The following is a 16,956-nucleotide window of genomic DNA, read 5'->3' on the forward strand; positions in this document are numbered from 1 at the left end:
TAGTTACGTATTACATTACCACTCACATTATAAGGAACAAAAATTGAAAAAACAAACAGATGATCAACAAGATTTACAAAGTGTAAACTATCATTTTTGACTCTTAGCTTCGATATATATGCCATAATGAGCATTGTTTACATTAGGTTACTTTTTGGTTTTTTTTTACTAACATGTATATTCTAAGCAAGCATTTTGTAATAATTAATGAAAAAGATCTGCTTTACTTAATAATTGGAGTGAGGCAAGCATATATCATTTTAGCTGGTTTTATATATACATGTTTAATAACTCAGTAGCAGTAGGGTTAACATAATAAGATTAACTTTATGTCATTTTATTCACTATTCAAAGAAGTATGTTGATTTTCTGTAATAAAACATCAGTATAAACTACTGCCACTATATACATATTACAACATACATAAATACCGAAAAACAAGTCTAAACCACAGCTTGTTTCTAATGTAGCAGAATATTTCTTAAATTTAACTTACAGTACTTTTAATTTCATTTAACTGATTTTCAATTTCTACGAGTTTTTGTTCAGCCTGTGCTAATTTTGCATCTGCTTCCTGCTTGGCTGTCACTGCTTCTTCAAGTTTTTTTGTCAGTTCTTGTGATTGTTTTTCTTCTTCTTGTTTAGCTCTTTCAACCAAGTTTTCTACAAAATAATATTGATAAAAAATAAATAAATAATAATTAAGATTATCAAAATATGTAGTATTTAATACTGAATGTATTATTACACATCAGTTTCTGTGGTGCTCAAACAAAATAAAACAAAATAGCTACTTTCACGCAAAACACTAGAGCACAAACAACTTAATACATATTTTGAAGTGATCACAAGATATATTTCTTATTTTAATTCTCATGTATATAGATGATTTACATTTTATCTTTCTATCATTTGATACAAATATTAATCTTTACTGATAAATACAGGACATTTTAGACAAAGTACCTTTTAAAAGAATATTACAAAAATGTGGTATTAAAATGTAGCTCTTCATTCCACATGAACACTAACTTTGGTTAGACCCATGTTACATGTAAAACTTGAATATAAATTATATGCCACAAACACAGAAAAACTGTTAACCTATGTAATCCATAAGTGACAACAACAACAAGTAAAGTGTGTTTTAGAAACAGATTACAACTTGGTTGAGTGTTGTAATAAGCAGTAATAAGGCAAAGAAAGCAGCTTGGGGAAAATGTAAGAGAACTATCTTGGCACTAATGAGACTTTCAGTGATCAATTTGAAAATGAACAGATTCTTACATGCACTTAAACTGATTTTGGACAAAACTTACTCTTACCCATTAACAAAACAAGATCCATTTTAGTCTGAAGAAAGTGTTATTCATTACAATAGTGTTAAAAAAAAGAAAGATGGTGATGGCTGTAAAATTTAAAATGTAACTAATGAAACAAGCTATTCAAATACAGCTGATATCTTATTAATTTGTTTTTCAAAGTTATAGAATGTGGTAAAAAGCCCATCTCCTACACAATAGAAGTAACAGCATAACTTTAACAATATTTTACTGTATAACATAAAACAAATATTATGAACAATGAAGAAGCCTTATCATTATACATTATGAGCAAAGTGTGATTATACAAACCTCGTAAGTGTTTCATAAAATGTTTTACGAAAATGCTGAAGTAGTTTTCTGGAAATCTAAACATACAACATTAGAAACTTCAGTAAATATTCTTCATGTGTAATCTACCAAAAAACAATTTTGTGCTCTTATTTGTGATTAAAATATTTGTTGTGAAATTTTTTTCTTAAAGTTACTTGTATACAGGGTACTAAAATTCAGAGATCATTCACAGTTTAGTGAGAAATAAATTCAGTGCAAATGGCAAAAAAAATCATTTTAGTCAAATGATTAGAGACCTAAATGGAGCTAATCATCACTGACTACTACTTAACTTCATTAATGTTTTTTTCTATAAATAGTTAATAAGTGTAAAAATAATTATCTAACTTATGGAGTATTATCAGATGGGTTTAATATTTATATGTATTCTAAATCAAAACTTTAGATAACTCCACTTAAGTGAATTTTGTGTTTTCTACTATAAAGGTAAAGCTAGTGTAAATTACTTTGAAATCATAAAAATAAAGTTTCTGCCATAAAAGATTCAATATAATGTTTGACCAACACACCGGTACTAAAAAAAAACTCTGTGCTCACCAAATTAAATTATAAAAATTTACTTACAGATCCAGATGTTAAAAGTTCCTGTTCTTAGTATATAAACTAAAATTCCATCAACTATTGTTTAGCAAGTGAATATTAAGAAAATGTATTTCAGCTTTTAATGTTGCACATGTAATGATGCAGTTTATGCATTTATAATGACTATCTTCCAATTCATCCTCATTATAAAACATTGCTTTAATAGTACAATTAATTACTACATGTAAAGGGTAGACAACTGTATAAAAGTCAGGTGTTCATGAAACGTGATTAGATTAATTCAATAGGTCACACACACACACAACTATAATTAAAACTACACAGAAATGGACAGTATGAAGAAAAAAATCCCTTACCTATAAGAGGTTCAACATCTATTTTGAAATGTTTAGATGATCTAAAATCTGGATCACAGCCACTTTTATGTAAAACAATTTGGGAAATACATTCTTCTATCAACTTGTAGTATGCTGGTCTGATAGAAAAACAAACATCCAGATAGAGCAAACCAATTTTTAAAGCATAATATTTCATAATTAACTAATTCACATTAAGTTGAAAAATTACCATTCTTAAGGCTATCATTTACTTAGAAATAAAAAAAGTTATAATGTTCAAAGGAACAGGTTCTAATTAAAAGTTAGATCTGACAGATTAAAGATTTCTCTAATATCTAATTCCAGTCAAGTGAAAAAGAATAGTTTGAATAAATGTTTATTTTTATTGCATTCTTGATACATACATACATTAAATTTTTCTTCAAATGTGTGTAGAGAAAAAACCCAAACCAAAACAATTAACCAAATTTGCAAGTTCAAGTTGTAAAGTTTGGGCTTTAGTGTGCTACCATTTGCTAACATGATTCACAAAACTTATTTTCACTGTTCCTGTATTAAAGCCCAGTACTAACAAGTTTGTCTGATAAATTTAGTGCTAAGCAAATCTTTAAGAAACTGAAGTATTACCAGTCAACCATGATCTCGAAAACTGAAAAGCATTTCATCATATTCAAGTATAATAATAATAAAAAAAAGACAAAAGAAATAGGGACTGAAAAAGAAAGGTGACATGTATATTAGACAAAAACATTACTACAAAAAGAAACTGTCAGCTAGCTCTTAAATAATAAACACAAGTATCATAGTACAGAAATACTGTAATGTTACAGGGCAATGTCTAACAGTTAAGTACGATTAAAAATAAGTAGACAATTCACAGTTTAAGAAATATATCATATGTGGAAAATTTTGAAATGTAGCTAATCTTTTTAATGATCACAGAAAAAAGTCCATTTCTTTTGATAATATGCATGAGCTACAAGATTCCTTATCAATTTGTAAAATATTTAACCAACCAAGAGCACCAAATCCATAACAAACTTTCCATAAGCATAACCTAGTGTTGTCTATAAATGAAGGAAAAGTCAAAGAGAAAACAGACCATATAAACATACAGAGGAAAAAATCATAGAAAATAAATGTTTTCATTATACTTAAGCACTATATAAAATCAAACTTTAATGATAACAAATTCAAAGCAAAAACAAAGCCCTTTTCTTGAAACAACCAGTAATTATTTCAATCAATTTTCACACAGTTAGTATAAATTACTAAACTGCAAACTTGATCTTTTTGTTGTGTTATCATTGTGTATTTTTTGTTTGTATTATCATAAGTGTTACATGTTAGAATAAAAAATTTCTGCGAGTTCAAAACTTATTTATTTGCATTTGCTGATCACTTTGCTGTGGCTCAAGTGAGACACTGTTCACAATTCTCTCTTCCTCAATCATACAAGACAAATCAATTAAATAACAATCTTCCACAAGTTTATTCATCAGAACTGTCTCCATATACCATTTCTTACATTTACACCAGTGAGCAGCCAAGCTATTACCAAAGTTGCATATGTAACCATCTTGTATTATAAAAAATGGAAAACAAAGCTCTTCATTTGTGACAGACTATAATATATAGATGTATAACAATAGTTTATAAGGTTTTCATTTTATTTCAATTTCTTTAAAAAGATAAGTATATAACAGTAACTACCAATAATGGGAAGTTAGTACAACCCACGTAACCATAAGAGGGAGAGATTTGTGATCCCCATTAGTGAACATGTTGACAACTACCGATCTAGTGTTATGATAAATCCTCTGCCCCCTTGACTCACCTAGCTAATGCATCATCCCTGATGAGAAGTAAGTGTTGGAGTATAGATAGGAAGTATGGTTCAGCAGTTGTGTCTGTCACAGTCTGTTTAATTAATTCAAAACACTCAATGGGCTCACTATGAAAATGAGTCAAGGATGACACCCATAATACATGTAAAAATATACGTTTGTAAAATAACACCAAAATGATTATAATATAAGGTAATACTTTGCTTCAAAAATTTGTACAAAATACAAATTCAACTAACAAATGAAATATAAAGAAGGTTATATAGGTATAACACCAAGTTTAAACACAACGATTGAGTTTAGCAAGAGATTATGAATATATTTTGCAACTAAATTTATAGTTCCTTTTGAAAGTGTACAAGAGAATGTGTGATGTAATCAATACACATTATTATAAAGTATATTTCTACAACAATACCTAATGCTACCCTTTTCTTCACTCTCTAGAATTCAAAACACTTAATTTTTAAACAATATTGTTGAAATATGTGAGCCAAACTGTTTATATAATGTTGCTATTTATAAGATGACTATAGATCAGTGATTCTCAACCTGTGTGCCATTGTGTTTTTAAAACACATTCACCTTTCTTGGGATTTTACAAGCAAGTTGAACACAGCAGTTAATAAAAGCTACTAGAGACACTCTGAAACCTTCCAAAACATTTGATGGTTTTCATTGAACTCAAGTATTGAGAAGTTCATACTTAAATTTCATTTTCAACGGCAACAGTTCGACTGTTAGTTTAATTGTAGAGCAACAAGTGCTTCGTATGTCATAAATGAAGTATCAAACAATCAAACACGTTCTCATTTTGCAGTAAGCTACAGCTACTATGCTGTAGGTAGGAATTTTATATCAACTGCAGAACTTTATGCTTATCGTGTATGAATTAGCTTTATCATTTATCCACAGAAAAATATTTAAGTAAGTCTGGTGCTGCAAAGGAGAATGTGTTGAATCACAAGCAAGGAATCAAACAAAAGTACAAAAACAAATACATTGAATATGGTTCTATCACTTTGGAATTGGGACATTCTCAATTACCATTCTGCTTACTCTGCAATGCAACCATTTTATTGAATGAGGCACTTGTTCCTAGCAAACTGAAGAGATACTTGGAAACAAAACATTCAGCTGTGAAGGATAAGCCAAGAGAATACTTCGAAAATCTTACAGCTCAACAACATGAACAATCAAGGAAGCTTGTGAACTATATGAAGCTGCCTGAAAAAGGATTGACTGCAAGTTATAGGATTGCTCTATTGTTGGCAAAACGCAAGAAAGTGTATAAGGTGGCCGAATCAGTCATTGCGCCAGCATTAGCAATCATTGTTGAAACTATGCTTGGAACGGAAGCTGCTAAAAAGGTTAAGCAAGTTCCACTGTCCAATGACATAATTTCGCGCAGTATTGTAGACTTGTCGTCGGATTTGAAGGATCAAGTTTGTGAACACTTTGAAGTGCCTGAAGATGAATTGTCTCTGCTATGGTCTCTTCAAGTTGATGAAACTACTGACGTTAGTGGAAAAGCACAAGTTCTGGCTTTTGTTTGGTTCATGAAAGATGGAAAAATCATAAACGAATACTTATTTTGCAAAGATTTAAAAAGTACAGTGAAAGGCCAGGACATTTTTGAGTTGGTGAATGAAAATATTTTGCTCTTCAAATTACATTCGAATAACTGTGTCAGCATTTGCACCAATAGATATCCTTCAATGCAAGGAAAAAAGAAGGGATTCATCACTCTGGTGCACCAACAAAATCCAAACATTAGGATTGTTCACTGCATGATTCACACAGGTGCTCATCTCCAAATCTTTGCCGAAAGATTTGCAGTCTGTTATGAATCAAGATATTCAAGTGGTGAATTTCATCAAGTCTCGGCCTCTTCAATCTCGACTTTTCTCTCTTTTCTATCAGGCGATGGATTCAGACTACAAAAAGCTATTGTATCACACTGAAGTTCGATGTCTTTCGAAAAAAAGGTGTTAAAGTGTCTTGTCCAACTAAAAACTGAAGTAATTTCTTTCTTAGAGGTTGAGGATGCAGGTTTTGAATTTCTTTTCATGATGAGATCTAGTGGCTGAAAGTTCAATTTCTCTCTGACTTGTTTGACAAATTAAATTCTCTGAACTTAAGTCTCCAAGGACCATCTGAAAACATTATTACTGCAACGTCCAAATTGAAGGCCTTGGATGAAAAGGTGATGCTGTGGAAGAATAAGATCCGGAAAAGAGTCCTTGATTGTCTTTCTTCTGTTAACGAATGTCTGTCAAAGAAGAAAATTGTCCCTCAAATTTTGAACACATTAAAGGACCTACAGTCCGCATTAAAACATTACTTTCCATCACTTGCTGTCGACGAATATATCTGGGTGACCTATCCATTTGGAATCAACGAGACAACAAATCTTATAACTGAGGAGGAAGAACAGTTCGACTTATGAAACAACAAATTTTATCAGCCATTGTTTTCCGAAAAGAGCTTGGATGAGTTTTGTATCTCCATTAAAAATTCAAATCCTGCAATCAGTTCAAAAGCAGATGAAGTTCTGCTTTCATTTGCATCTTTGTGGTTTTTTTGAAATTGGATTTTCAGCATTGACTGAAATTAAAGCCAGAAAGAGAGAGAGAGGCTTCTTACAGTCGATGATGAAATGCGAGCTTGTTTGTCTACGTTAGAGCCTCGCTTCAATTTGATTTGCTCTCAGAAGCAGGCACAAGTGTCACATTGAAAACATATGTAAAAATAAAAAGTTTTGATTTTTCTGCTATACCACAAAATCGTTAAAAAACTTAGAATGACACGGCCAAACAAAGCGATAGTATTGTCAATGTGCAGATGACATTAATATCACTTGCTTTGGCTGTGATTTTCATTCTAAGGCTTTTTAAGTTAACTCTTCTGTGTTACGTGTATCTAAACGTGATGCACAATGACATTATTATCGCTTGCTTTGGCTGTGATTTTTGTTCTAAGGGTTTTAACACTTGCCATATAACATGTACCTAAAAAAATTGTTTAGGCTTTCTAGGCGTGGCGCGAAAATTTTCAGATTGTCGTAGTGTGCCGCAAGTCAGAAAAGGTTGAGAACCACTGCTATAGATAAACTCAGTTCCATACATATATAGTATGTATGACAATTAAGAAAACCATTAACAATATTATTTATTTTCAGTTGTCTTACTTAATCTTATCAATGTGCTTAGCTATTACTTGCTTGTAATATGATCAAATACTTGGATACTCACAATCAAAGACAGTATTCTCATTATATTTTAAACACATTAAATAGTTTATACAGAAAAAAATAATTTAAAAGATATATGAATATGTGGCAGATTAATTAGATAACCTGAAGATGGAGAGGGGAATGGCAAAAACCAGTTACCAAATGCCAATATAGTTAATACTTAAACAGTATCACATTTATATAGAAAAACTGAATTTTCTGACAATGGTTTATGGTCAATGGGGTCAACAGAGAGAAAATGATGGATGTTTACATTATGTCCAAAGAAGGTACTGTTATGTAAAAAATATTCTTGTATATGCAAATAAAATGATTTTATGTAGGTAATCCTATTTGACTGTTTGGACTTTTTCCTAGTAATATTCCTAAAGAACAAAAAGTAAAGAAATCTACATCTCAAAAAAATAGCAAAATTAAAATAAAATACTAAAATTTCCTTCTTAGTAATCATAATACCAAATCTATAGTTTTGAGGACTCCAACCAGCTTTTAATGAGATTTTTGCACCAGTTAATATTTCCCACTTTAACACTTACCATACATTTCTTTGTCCACTTAATACAAGTGTCTAATATTTATATAGGTAACTACTCTATGTTCAATTAGCTCATTGAAGCAACTTGCAATATGTGTCTCCTCAGTGTATCAAGTGGCTCACAACTGAAAGCAGATTGTGACCTACTGGTGAGATACATGGAAGTGAACATGTTAAAAGAAAAACACGTTCATACAGTTCATGACATATAAAATATATGTAAGCAAGGGCTGAGAGACAGAGAAAAAGAGGTATAAAAAGCCCATCTTAACATAATAAGGCAAAACCTCTAATATTGTAAACAAAGAGATGAATTTGGATTAGACAGTTTCTTTTATGTACAGTGCTTTGTTCTAAACTTGTTCATGTTTTATATTGCATGAAATGAATTTTACCTGAGGTCACAATTTTTTACCCTACTGGTCTAAAGTTAGTGTAAAAAAATTAATTTTTTTCAATGTGTTTCAGTGAATACCAATTGTGATACCATCTTTTGATCACTGATCTTGCCAGTCTGTTCATATAACCTACTCTTCTCATTGTATGGATGTTATTTTTTTAAATTTTAAAACTAAGTCGCAAGAATATAAAGCTGCACATTGATTTTCTACAAATACATCTCAAACACTAATGTAAAAAATTAAGTTTTACATAATATTTTCATTTAAACATATCACATTATAAATGCCTAAAAAGTGTGAAGTTTTATTTAATACTCATATTTCATTCAAATACTAATGGTATAGGAGAGTTTGATAAACATGACAATGTATATATTATTGACAGATGAAATCAATTTCATGCCATATATATAAATGTTAGACCAGTTTATTTTTTACATCATTAAATCATTCACAAAAAGAAATGAAAATATTCTCCTAACTTAACAGAGTAGCTACAGTTACATGAAAAGGATACTCCATTTCAAAACGAACAAGGTCATATCGTTGTAAAAACTCATCGTGATCTTCATCTTTTCCTTCTAAAAATACTTTAAGTTGAATACTAAGTTCTTCAGTTTTACTGTCCTGTTCCTTACCTAATTCAGCTTGCAAGTCCTAAGAGTGAAGGTATTCATTACAACGTGCATTCATTTTGAACTTTGATTAAAAATATTCTTCCCTTAAACTTAGGGATTTACAAATCTTTAAATGTCTGAAACAAATATATTGCTTTTTGCCAAGAAATAAATTTATAAAGAAGTGTCATATTTGATCCCAACATTGGATTAGATACTTATTTTAAATTGTTTAAGACTAAACTCTTGAAAACAATAATTATCTTACAAATATGAGTAAACGGAAACATTTACAATACAGGTAACTTTCTATTCTCGCTATTTTAAGGTATTTTCTTAGGTCGAACATTAGCCAGGTTTTTCTAGGGTATGAATTACATAAATTACAAATCCATTTTTCCTTCTATGCATGGTTCACAAAATGGAACGTCTATTATTGGGTCATTCAATGTCAACTCACATCCAGGGGGCAGGCAGGTGACCTCCACAGAATGCCTTGAAAAAATTCACATGTGTTTATCTACGCATATAATGAAAAATTGCCAAAAAATAGATCAAGATCTCTAATAGTTTCTGATTCACAGCCCTGTAAAATTTAGTTAATATTTTTTTATTTTTGGCAAATTGATTTTTGGGCAACTTTGGCTACTTAAAACTGCAAGAGTAATGGTGGTAGAAGGCTGCAATTTGCCACACTGACTGAATTAATCTTACAGAATTCAAAAACGGTCTCAAACCAAGTTTATCTCTCTTAGGATTTTCATAGTGAGGCTGTAAAATCACCTGAAAACCCAAAATCGTTTTCAAGGCATTCTGAGGGGGTTACCTGGAAAATTTTCCAATATCTGGATGATTTGACATGGAATGACCCTATTGTGCAGCTTATTTCAGTTTTAAACCAAAGCAAAAAAAAAACTTATATTTATGCATAAATATATTTTAAAGTAATATGTATTGTACAATACTTGTTAGGTTTTATACTTTAAAAATATAAAAATACAAGTGAATTAATGTCATACTACAGGTAAGCCAGAAAATAATTAATAATTATGTTACCACTACTTATAAAGTAGTCAATCATTAAAGGACTATGAATCACCACCTTTGCTACATTACTACAAATTACTACATTAATGACAAAGCAAAAAGAAGCTAGTCATTCTTAAATGTAGTTTTTAGTATGAAATTTAAGATCAAAATTCACAAGATACTCTTACCTCTAAAATATCACTTAAACCTGAACGCATGAATTCATTCCTCAAATGTAACTTGAATTCTAAGTCATCTGGTGTACTGACAATACAATTAATAAGGGCAAAACAGGAACCCTGGAAAACATTATATATATATGTATGCACACATCCACACAATACTTTCTTTCTTGAAAAAGAATTACATTATAAAACATACAAGTTGCATGTAATGTCAAAACAAATTTTAAAAAATTTAACTAAAATTTCCTCCCTTGAATTTTATTGTTTTCTGTTCATGTGTTTGAGCAGGCATTAAACTCAGCTGTTTGCAACAAAGAATGGAAGCAATTAAATGTTGAATTTACTAATAAGACAGCAACAAAATTGAACATGCAAACCAAAATATATAGATCACAATATTACAAAATCATGATCTGATATTCTACAGGGTAATTTACTTTCACTGAAAACATAGTAAAAAACCAAAACCTAAGATCACATTTTATCAAGACTTGACAAGTAGCATTAACCAAAACATTATTACAATTCTAATTAGATTTTGATACATATATATACTCTCATTTGCTGGCTTTAGCTTCTTGTTAAAAGTGCAAAGTTTGGACAAGAAATCTTAAAACTGATGAACAAAATATCGACTTTATGTAACAATATTTATGCAGTATCAACACTTTCAACACAGTAATTCAAAGCCCAGAAATTTTAATAATCTTACTTTCTTTAACTTGAATGTTAATGTGATAAATGTAAAATATATGTTAAACTACTAACAAAATTATACTTGCTTTTAGCAGCTAGTTGGTAGGTAATGTTAAGGCAGTTTAACTTGTGCAAAATCTTACATTAAACTGCATTTCCATTGCACGTAATTATATAGAACTGGTATGTATATTTTTAAAAATTGGCAAGATTGACAAAAAAAAAAAAAGTGTTTAACATAGAAAATCTAAAATTTTGCTGGATTGACAGGTGCAACTCAAGTTAACCTTGAATTAGAGGACAGAAATTTTCTTACAAAATTATGTACTTACATAATATTTGAAGAAAACAAAAAAAGAAAAATTGAGTTATTGACAATAAAAGATATTACAGTCAACAGCTCAAAAATGAGCTTTCTAGTTACACAAGGAATGGTCTGGGAAAGAGAACATTTAAAACATTATAATGTATTTTTGAAAAATGCATAAGGTTAAAAAATTCTCAGTATTAGAGTATACCAGGCAGAAATCACATCAAGATTTGTTGTTCTGTAAATATAAATTGTTTCCTACATGTAAAAGCTGAAAATTTAATATACTTAAATGTCTATTTAAAGGACACTATAAATTACTCCATGTATCATCTGGATGTATCTGCAACTCCATTCCAACTTTATATTACTCACCAAGTTGGGCCAAAGCAGTTGTGGCATAGTACCTTCTTTATTATTATAACCATTTGTAACCACAAATTTGTACTGTTCCAACTTTAAATATTTTGAATTGAGTATTCCTTATTTGTGCTTACTAATACTCTCCATCTTGTTTTATATTTGTGATATAACTTTTCTCATGAAATGTGCAAAAGAGCTAATGAAAACTCAATTTCCTGAACATTCTGAAACAATGAGCAAACTTAGTTGTCATCATTTATTCTGTGGTCAAACACACACTCTTAATGGTGATTCTATTGTTGAAAATCAGGATAAATTTCACACACACACAGCCATCACCCAAGGTTAATGAAAATATAGCTCACATGGAAGAAAGTAGTGGATCAGAAATGATGTTGATCAAGTTGAAGAACAGCCAGAAGAAGAAAGTGGTGCTTTATCTGAACTAAAATCAGAAGAATCTGAAAACGAACAACCATCACAGAGATGGAAGTTAAGATAAGGTCAAGCTGTTGGTGATAGTTTCAATTATGCAACTTCTGTAATGAAGTGATGCAAGAAAATTGATTTTAAGTTGCTGAGGCTCTTTCTTTCTCAGTTGCTATATATATAGCAGTTGAAAACAGTGCTATTGCTTTTAAGCTGAGATGCAAAGTAGTATAAATAAGATGCAAAGTGACATGGTATAGAGAGTTCACTACTAGGGGAGTCCAACAAAATAGCCTTTCATAGGACCTTTAGGGACAGCACACAAATTAAATATGCTTGCACACCTAATGGAGGGGAAGAAAAATAACTTCTCTGCAGTGTCACACTAAAAAGGTATAAAGAGTTTGATTTAGACAAAATATTTAAACTTGATATTGGTTTGACTTGCATATAAAACACTGAAGTCAGTTTTTTTATACCTACAATAACAAATGACTTCTGACAAAAATGTATTTTATCACCATGCACATATACGACATTTCATTTGTACAATATGTAACAATGAAAATCTAAATGTAGTAAAACGTGCTAATAAATTTAAGCCTAAGACTATTTCCACTTTCAATTTCATTGATGCAATTCCTAATTTCAATTCAGTAAAACAACTTTAAACTTTTGGCCTTTTTCACTGTAACAATTAAATTGTAAAGACTGACACACTGGTAAGACAAACAGCAACTAACATTCACTTACTCGTAGTGCATCATTGTCTTTTCTTCCAAGGCCCTGAACAATAGCACTAAATCGATCTCTTTCTTCTAGCTCTGCACTTGTGGTGATAGCTTCTAATACTCTTTCATGACTAATAACATTAAAGAAACATGAATATATTTCAAAATTATAGAATTTGTCTTTGAAAACATCTTAAAATAAGACTTTTATAAAAACAAATGAAAACTTTTAACTAGCTTACATAGTTAATACAATTTATTCTTATTATGCCGTATACGGTAATGTCTTTCATTATAAGAATATTTTGTTAATGTTTTTACAAAATAAATAATGACAAGCCCATTGAAAAGAGTAACAATCCTATAGTTTAATTGTTTGATTGATTTAGTGTTTTATGGCACAAAGCAGCGAGGCTATCTGCGCCAGACATTCGGTAAAAATGTAAAAAAAAATAAATAAATAAATGTAGTAATAGACATAAATGGAAATTAAGGTAAAACAAAAAAGTATAAAACCAATGTTGACACCTAGTCTACAATGTTAAGATAGAAGGCAGAGTATAAGAAGTTGTAAGGTATTTACTCTAGCAAAAAGGTAATGATCATAACCCGCCAGGAAGATTAACAGGTAAGTTCAAGAACCACCGTCAATCACCTGAAGTTAGCCTTTCCAGTCCTGGTTCCGGGTTATGTGTCATAGCAGCTATTATCAAAATGTAAAAGAATAAAAGTTTTAAAATACACTCCGCAAAATTGTAATAATGAGTAGCCAAATGTCCAGTAAAAAGATAAAGTCAAGTAAATGGAGTAAAATTTGTAAAAGTAATTGAAGATAAAAGCAAAACGGCAATTAAAACAGAAAATGGTGTAAAAAACCAATGTTGACATCCAGTCAACAAAGTTGTAAAGAACTACCTGTAGCAGAATGGTAATGATCGTAACCCGCCAGGAAGACTAACAGGTAAGTATAAAAACCACCGTCTGTCACCTGAAGTTGGTCTTTCCAGTCCTGGTTCTGGGTTATGAGTCAATATGGCCAGTACTAAAAAGTTAAGTAGTAAAAGTGTGAAATGATATGCAGCAAAAGTATAATAACAACTTGCCAGGATGACTAACGAGTAGTTCAAACGGATAGTTCAAACAGGAGCGTTAGTCACCTGAAGTTGGCCTTTCCAGTCCTGGTGTCGAGTTATTTAATGTTCTGGCCATTGTCCAATGTCAAATTGAAGGAGAGAGATTAAAACTGTAAAAAAGGAACCACAATTAAAAGGTGTAATGAATAAATATGCAACACTTAAATGAGATTAAAAAGGTTAATGGCCATTAAAAAATTAAAAACATTATCAAGGTGGACAAAGTCACCATCACCAATAACTCTGTCCAATGTTACAGATTGACCCTGGGAAAAAATATGTTTAAAATATTGCCGTCGTTGAGAATTGTAACGATGGCAAGAAAGTAAAACGTGGCTGATAGTGATTTGAGTGTTACACAAACTACACATTGGTGCATCAGTTCCAGATATAAGAAAATGATGAGTTAAAAAACTGTGACCAATGATTAGCCTAGTGAGAACAACTTCCTCCTTCTGAACTTTACGGAAGCTAGATGGCCAAAGTCCAATTTTGGGTTTGATTTGAAAAAGTTTGTTGTCACATTGCTCATTCCAAGTGGACTGCCAGCTGGCACGGAGCCGAGCCTTGAAGACAACACCATAGTCCATGTACGGAATAGGCATAGGAGTGATGGTGCTGAAGCAGACATATTTAGCTGCCATGTCTGCAAGCTCGTTCCCGAGAATACCAACATGGCCTGGTATCCAGAAAAACTGGATTGAAATGGGCCAGTCGGTTTCGAATATCAGCGAGAATAGGATGTGAGCTAACGTGTAGCGATTCCAAGGCAAGTATAGAACTAAGCGAATCAGTATAAATAGTGCAGTTGGAGTACTGTTCAGCTGCAATATGATCCAGGGCAAGAGATATGGCATACAGTTCAGCAGTGAACACAGAAGCTGTAGAAGGGATTCTGTGCGCAACTACTGACCCATAGCAAACCATAGCAGAGCCCACTGAATTACCTGGTTTGGAACCATCTGTATAAATGGGAACTGAATGATTGTTTGAAAGATATTCATTGAATAAAAGACGGTACTTCCAATCTGGAGTATCTGCCTTTTTAGGTGACTGAAAGAAAGGTCACATTTGGGGGCTGTAATAAGCCATGGTGGGATGGGCAAACCTGTGGAATCTGCAATGTTATCCAAGGACAGACCCAATTCATCCAATTGCTCCCGGATGCAAAGGCCAAACGGAGCAATGACAGATCGTCTGTTCTGAAAAAGTACTGCCCACCAAGGAAGGAAAACACATTTCCAGGTGGGATGCTTTGGTAAGGAATGAAGTTTCGAAGTATATTGTAAAGATAGTTGCAACCGCGAAGGTGTAGAGAAGGTTCATGAGATTCAATGTATATACTTTGAACTGGAGAGGCACGGAAAGCCCCAGTGCAGAGTCAAGTCCTTGGTGATGAACGGGTCCAGCATCTTTAAGGCCGAGGGTCTGGCAGAGCCATAGGCCATTGATCCATAATCGAGTTTCGATCTAATAAGAGCACGATATACCTTTAACATTGAACAGCAATCTGCCCCCCAACTGGTAGAAGAGAGAACACGGAGGATGTTCAGTGCTCTTGTGCATTTGACCCGAAGCTGCTTTAAGTGTGGTATAAAGGTCAGTTTACGATCAAAGATAAGCCCCAAGAACTTGGTCTCCGAAACCACTGGCAGCAAAACTTCACCGATATGAAGTTCAGGATCAGGGTGAATACCCCGTCGACGGCAAAAGTGCAGGCATACAGTTTTGGAGAGAGAGAAATTAAAGCTGTTCACCAGAGTCCACTTCCGTACACAATTGAGGGCGGTTTGTAGTTGCCACTCAATATATCTCATATTTGATGACTGACATGAGATGTGAAAGTCGTCGACATACAGTCCATTCGCAACAGTGAGAGGGAGTTGTTCAGTGATGGCATTTATCTTTATACTGAAGAGTGTAACACTCAATACACAGCCTTAAGGGACTCCAAGTTCCTGTACAAAAGAACGGGAAAGTGTCGAACCCACACGAACTTGGAATCTCCTGTCTATTAAAAAATTTTTTTAATAAACATGGGTAGATGACCACGTAACCCATATGTATGGAGGTCTCCCAAAACGCCATACCTCCATGTTGTGTCGTAAGCCTTCTCTATGTCAAAGAATATTGATACAAGATGTTGGCATTTGAGAAAGGCTTCTCTGATAGATGTTTCAAGACGAATTAGGTGGTCTGTGGTGGAGTGCTGTCGACGGAACCCACATTGGGTGGGCGAGAGGAGGTTGTTTGATTCAAGGAACCAAACAAGACGAGCATTAACCATCCTTTCTAATGTCTTACAGAGACAGCTCGTCAAAGCAATTGGACGGTAGTTTGAAGGAATCTTGGGATCTTTCCCTGGCTTAGAGAAAGGTAAAATAATAGCCTGATGCCAGGCATCAGGAAAAACATTCTCCTGCCAGATCCGGTTGAAAACAATCAGAAGGACATCAAGAGAAGCAGGAGATAGATGGTGCAGCATGTCATAATGAATATCATCAGGTCAAACAGACATACTGGCAGACCGATGAAGGGCCATTTTTAGTTCCACCAGGGTAAAGGGACAATTATAGTAAAAGAAACAGTCAGTTCGAAAGGAAAGAGGTGATCGCTCTGCCCGAGTCTTGATGGCCAGGAAGGTGGAGGAACAAGCAGAAGTGCTAGATACCTGGTAAAAGCTTTCACCTAGAGTGTTAGCGATGTTCCGAACATCAGTCACCTCCTGACCATCAGAGAGTAAGATCGAGAGGGGGATAGAATTGTAGTGTCCATTAACCTTTTGAATCCTGTCCCATATGATCTTGGAACTGGTGGTAGAAGATATACTGGTTGTGAACTTAATCTAAGATTCCTTCTGGCTGTGA

The 16,956-nt window shown here is 32.6% G+C and overlaps 1 protein-coding gene across 5 annotated transcripts in view; it reads right to left on the bottom strand.

Moving 5' to 3' along the window:
• Positions 1-16,956, bottom strand: part of dia (diaphanous related formin 1) — a 60,898-nt gene that overhangs the window by 25,846 nt on the left and 18,096 nt on the right. For all 5 annotated transcript variants that reach the window (XM_076506435.1, XM_076506436.1, XM_076506437.1 and 2 more), the window contains 6 exons: positions 12,979-13,087; positions 10,431-10,541; positions 9,114-9,253; positions 4,395-4,511; positions 2,576-2,694; positions 497-663 (listed from right to left, as the gene is read on the bottom strand). In XM_076506435.1, the coding sequence (XP_076362550.1) occupies positions 497-663; positions 2,576-2,694; positions 4,395-4,511; positions 9,114-9,253; positions 10,431-10,541; positions 12,979-13,087 (763 nt within the window). The remainder of the gene's footprint in view (positions 1-496; positions 664-2,575; positions 2,695-4,394; positions 4,512-9,113; positions 9,254-10,430; positions 10,542-12,978; positions 13,088-16,956) is intronic.

This window comes from Tachypleus tridentatus, chromosome 6 (assembly GCF_004210375.1).
Source record: "Tachypleus tridentatus isolate NWPU-2018 chromosome 6, ASM421037v1, whole genome shotgun sequence".
NCBI lineage: Eukaryota > Metazoa > Arthropoda > Merostomata > Xiphosura > Limulidae > Tachypleus > Tachypleus tridentatus.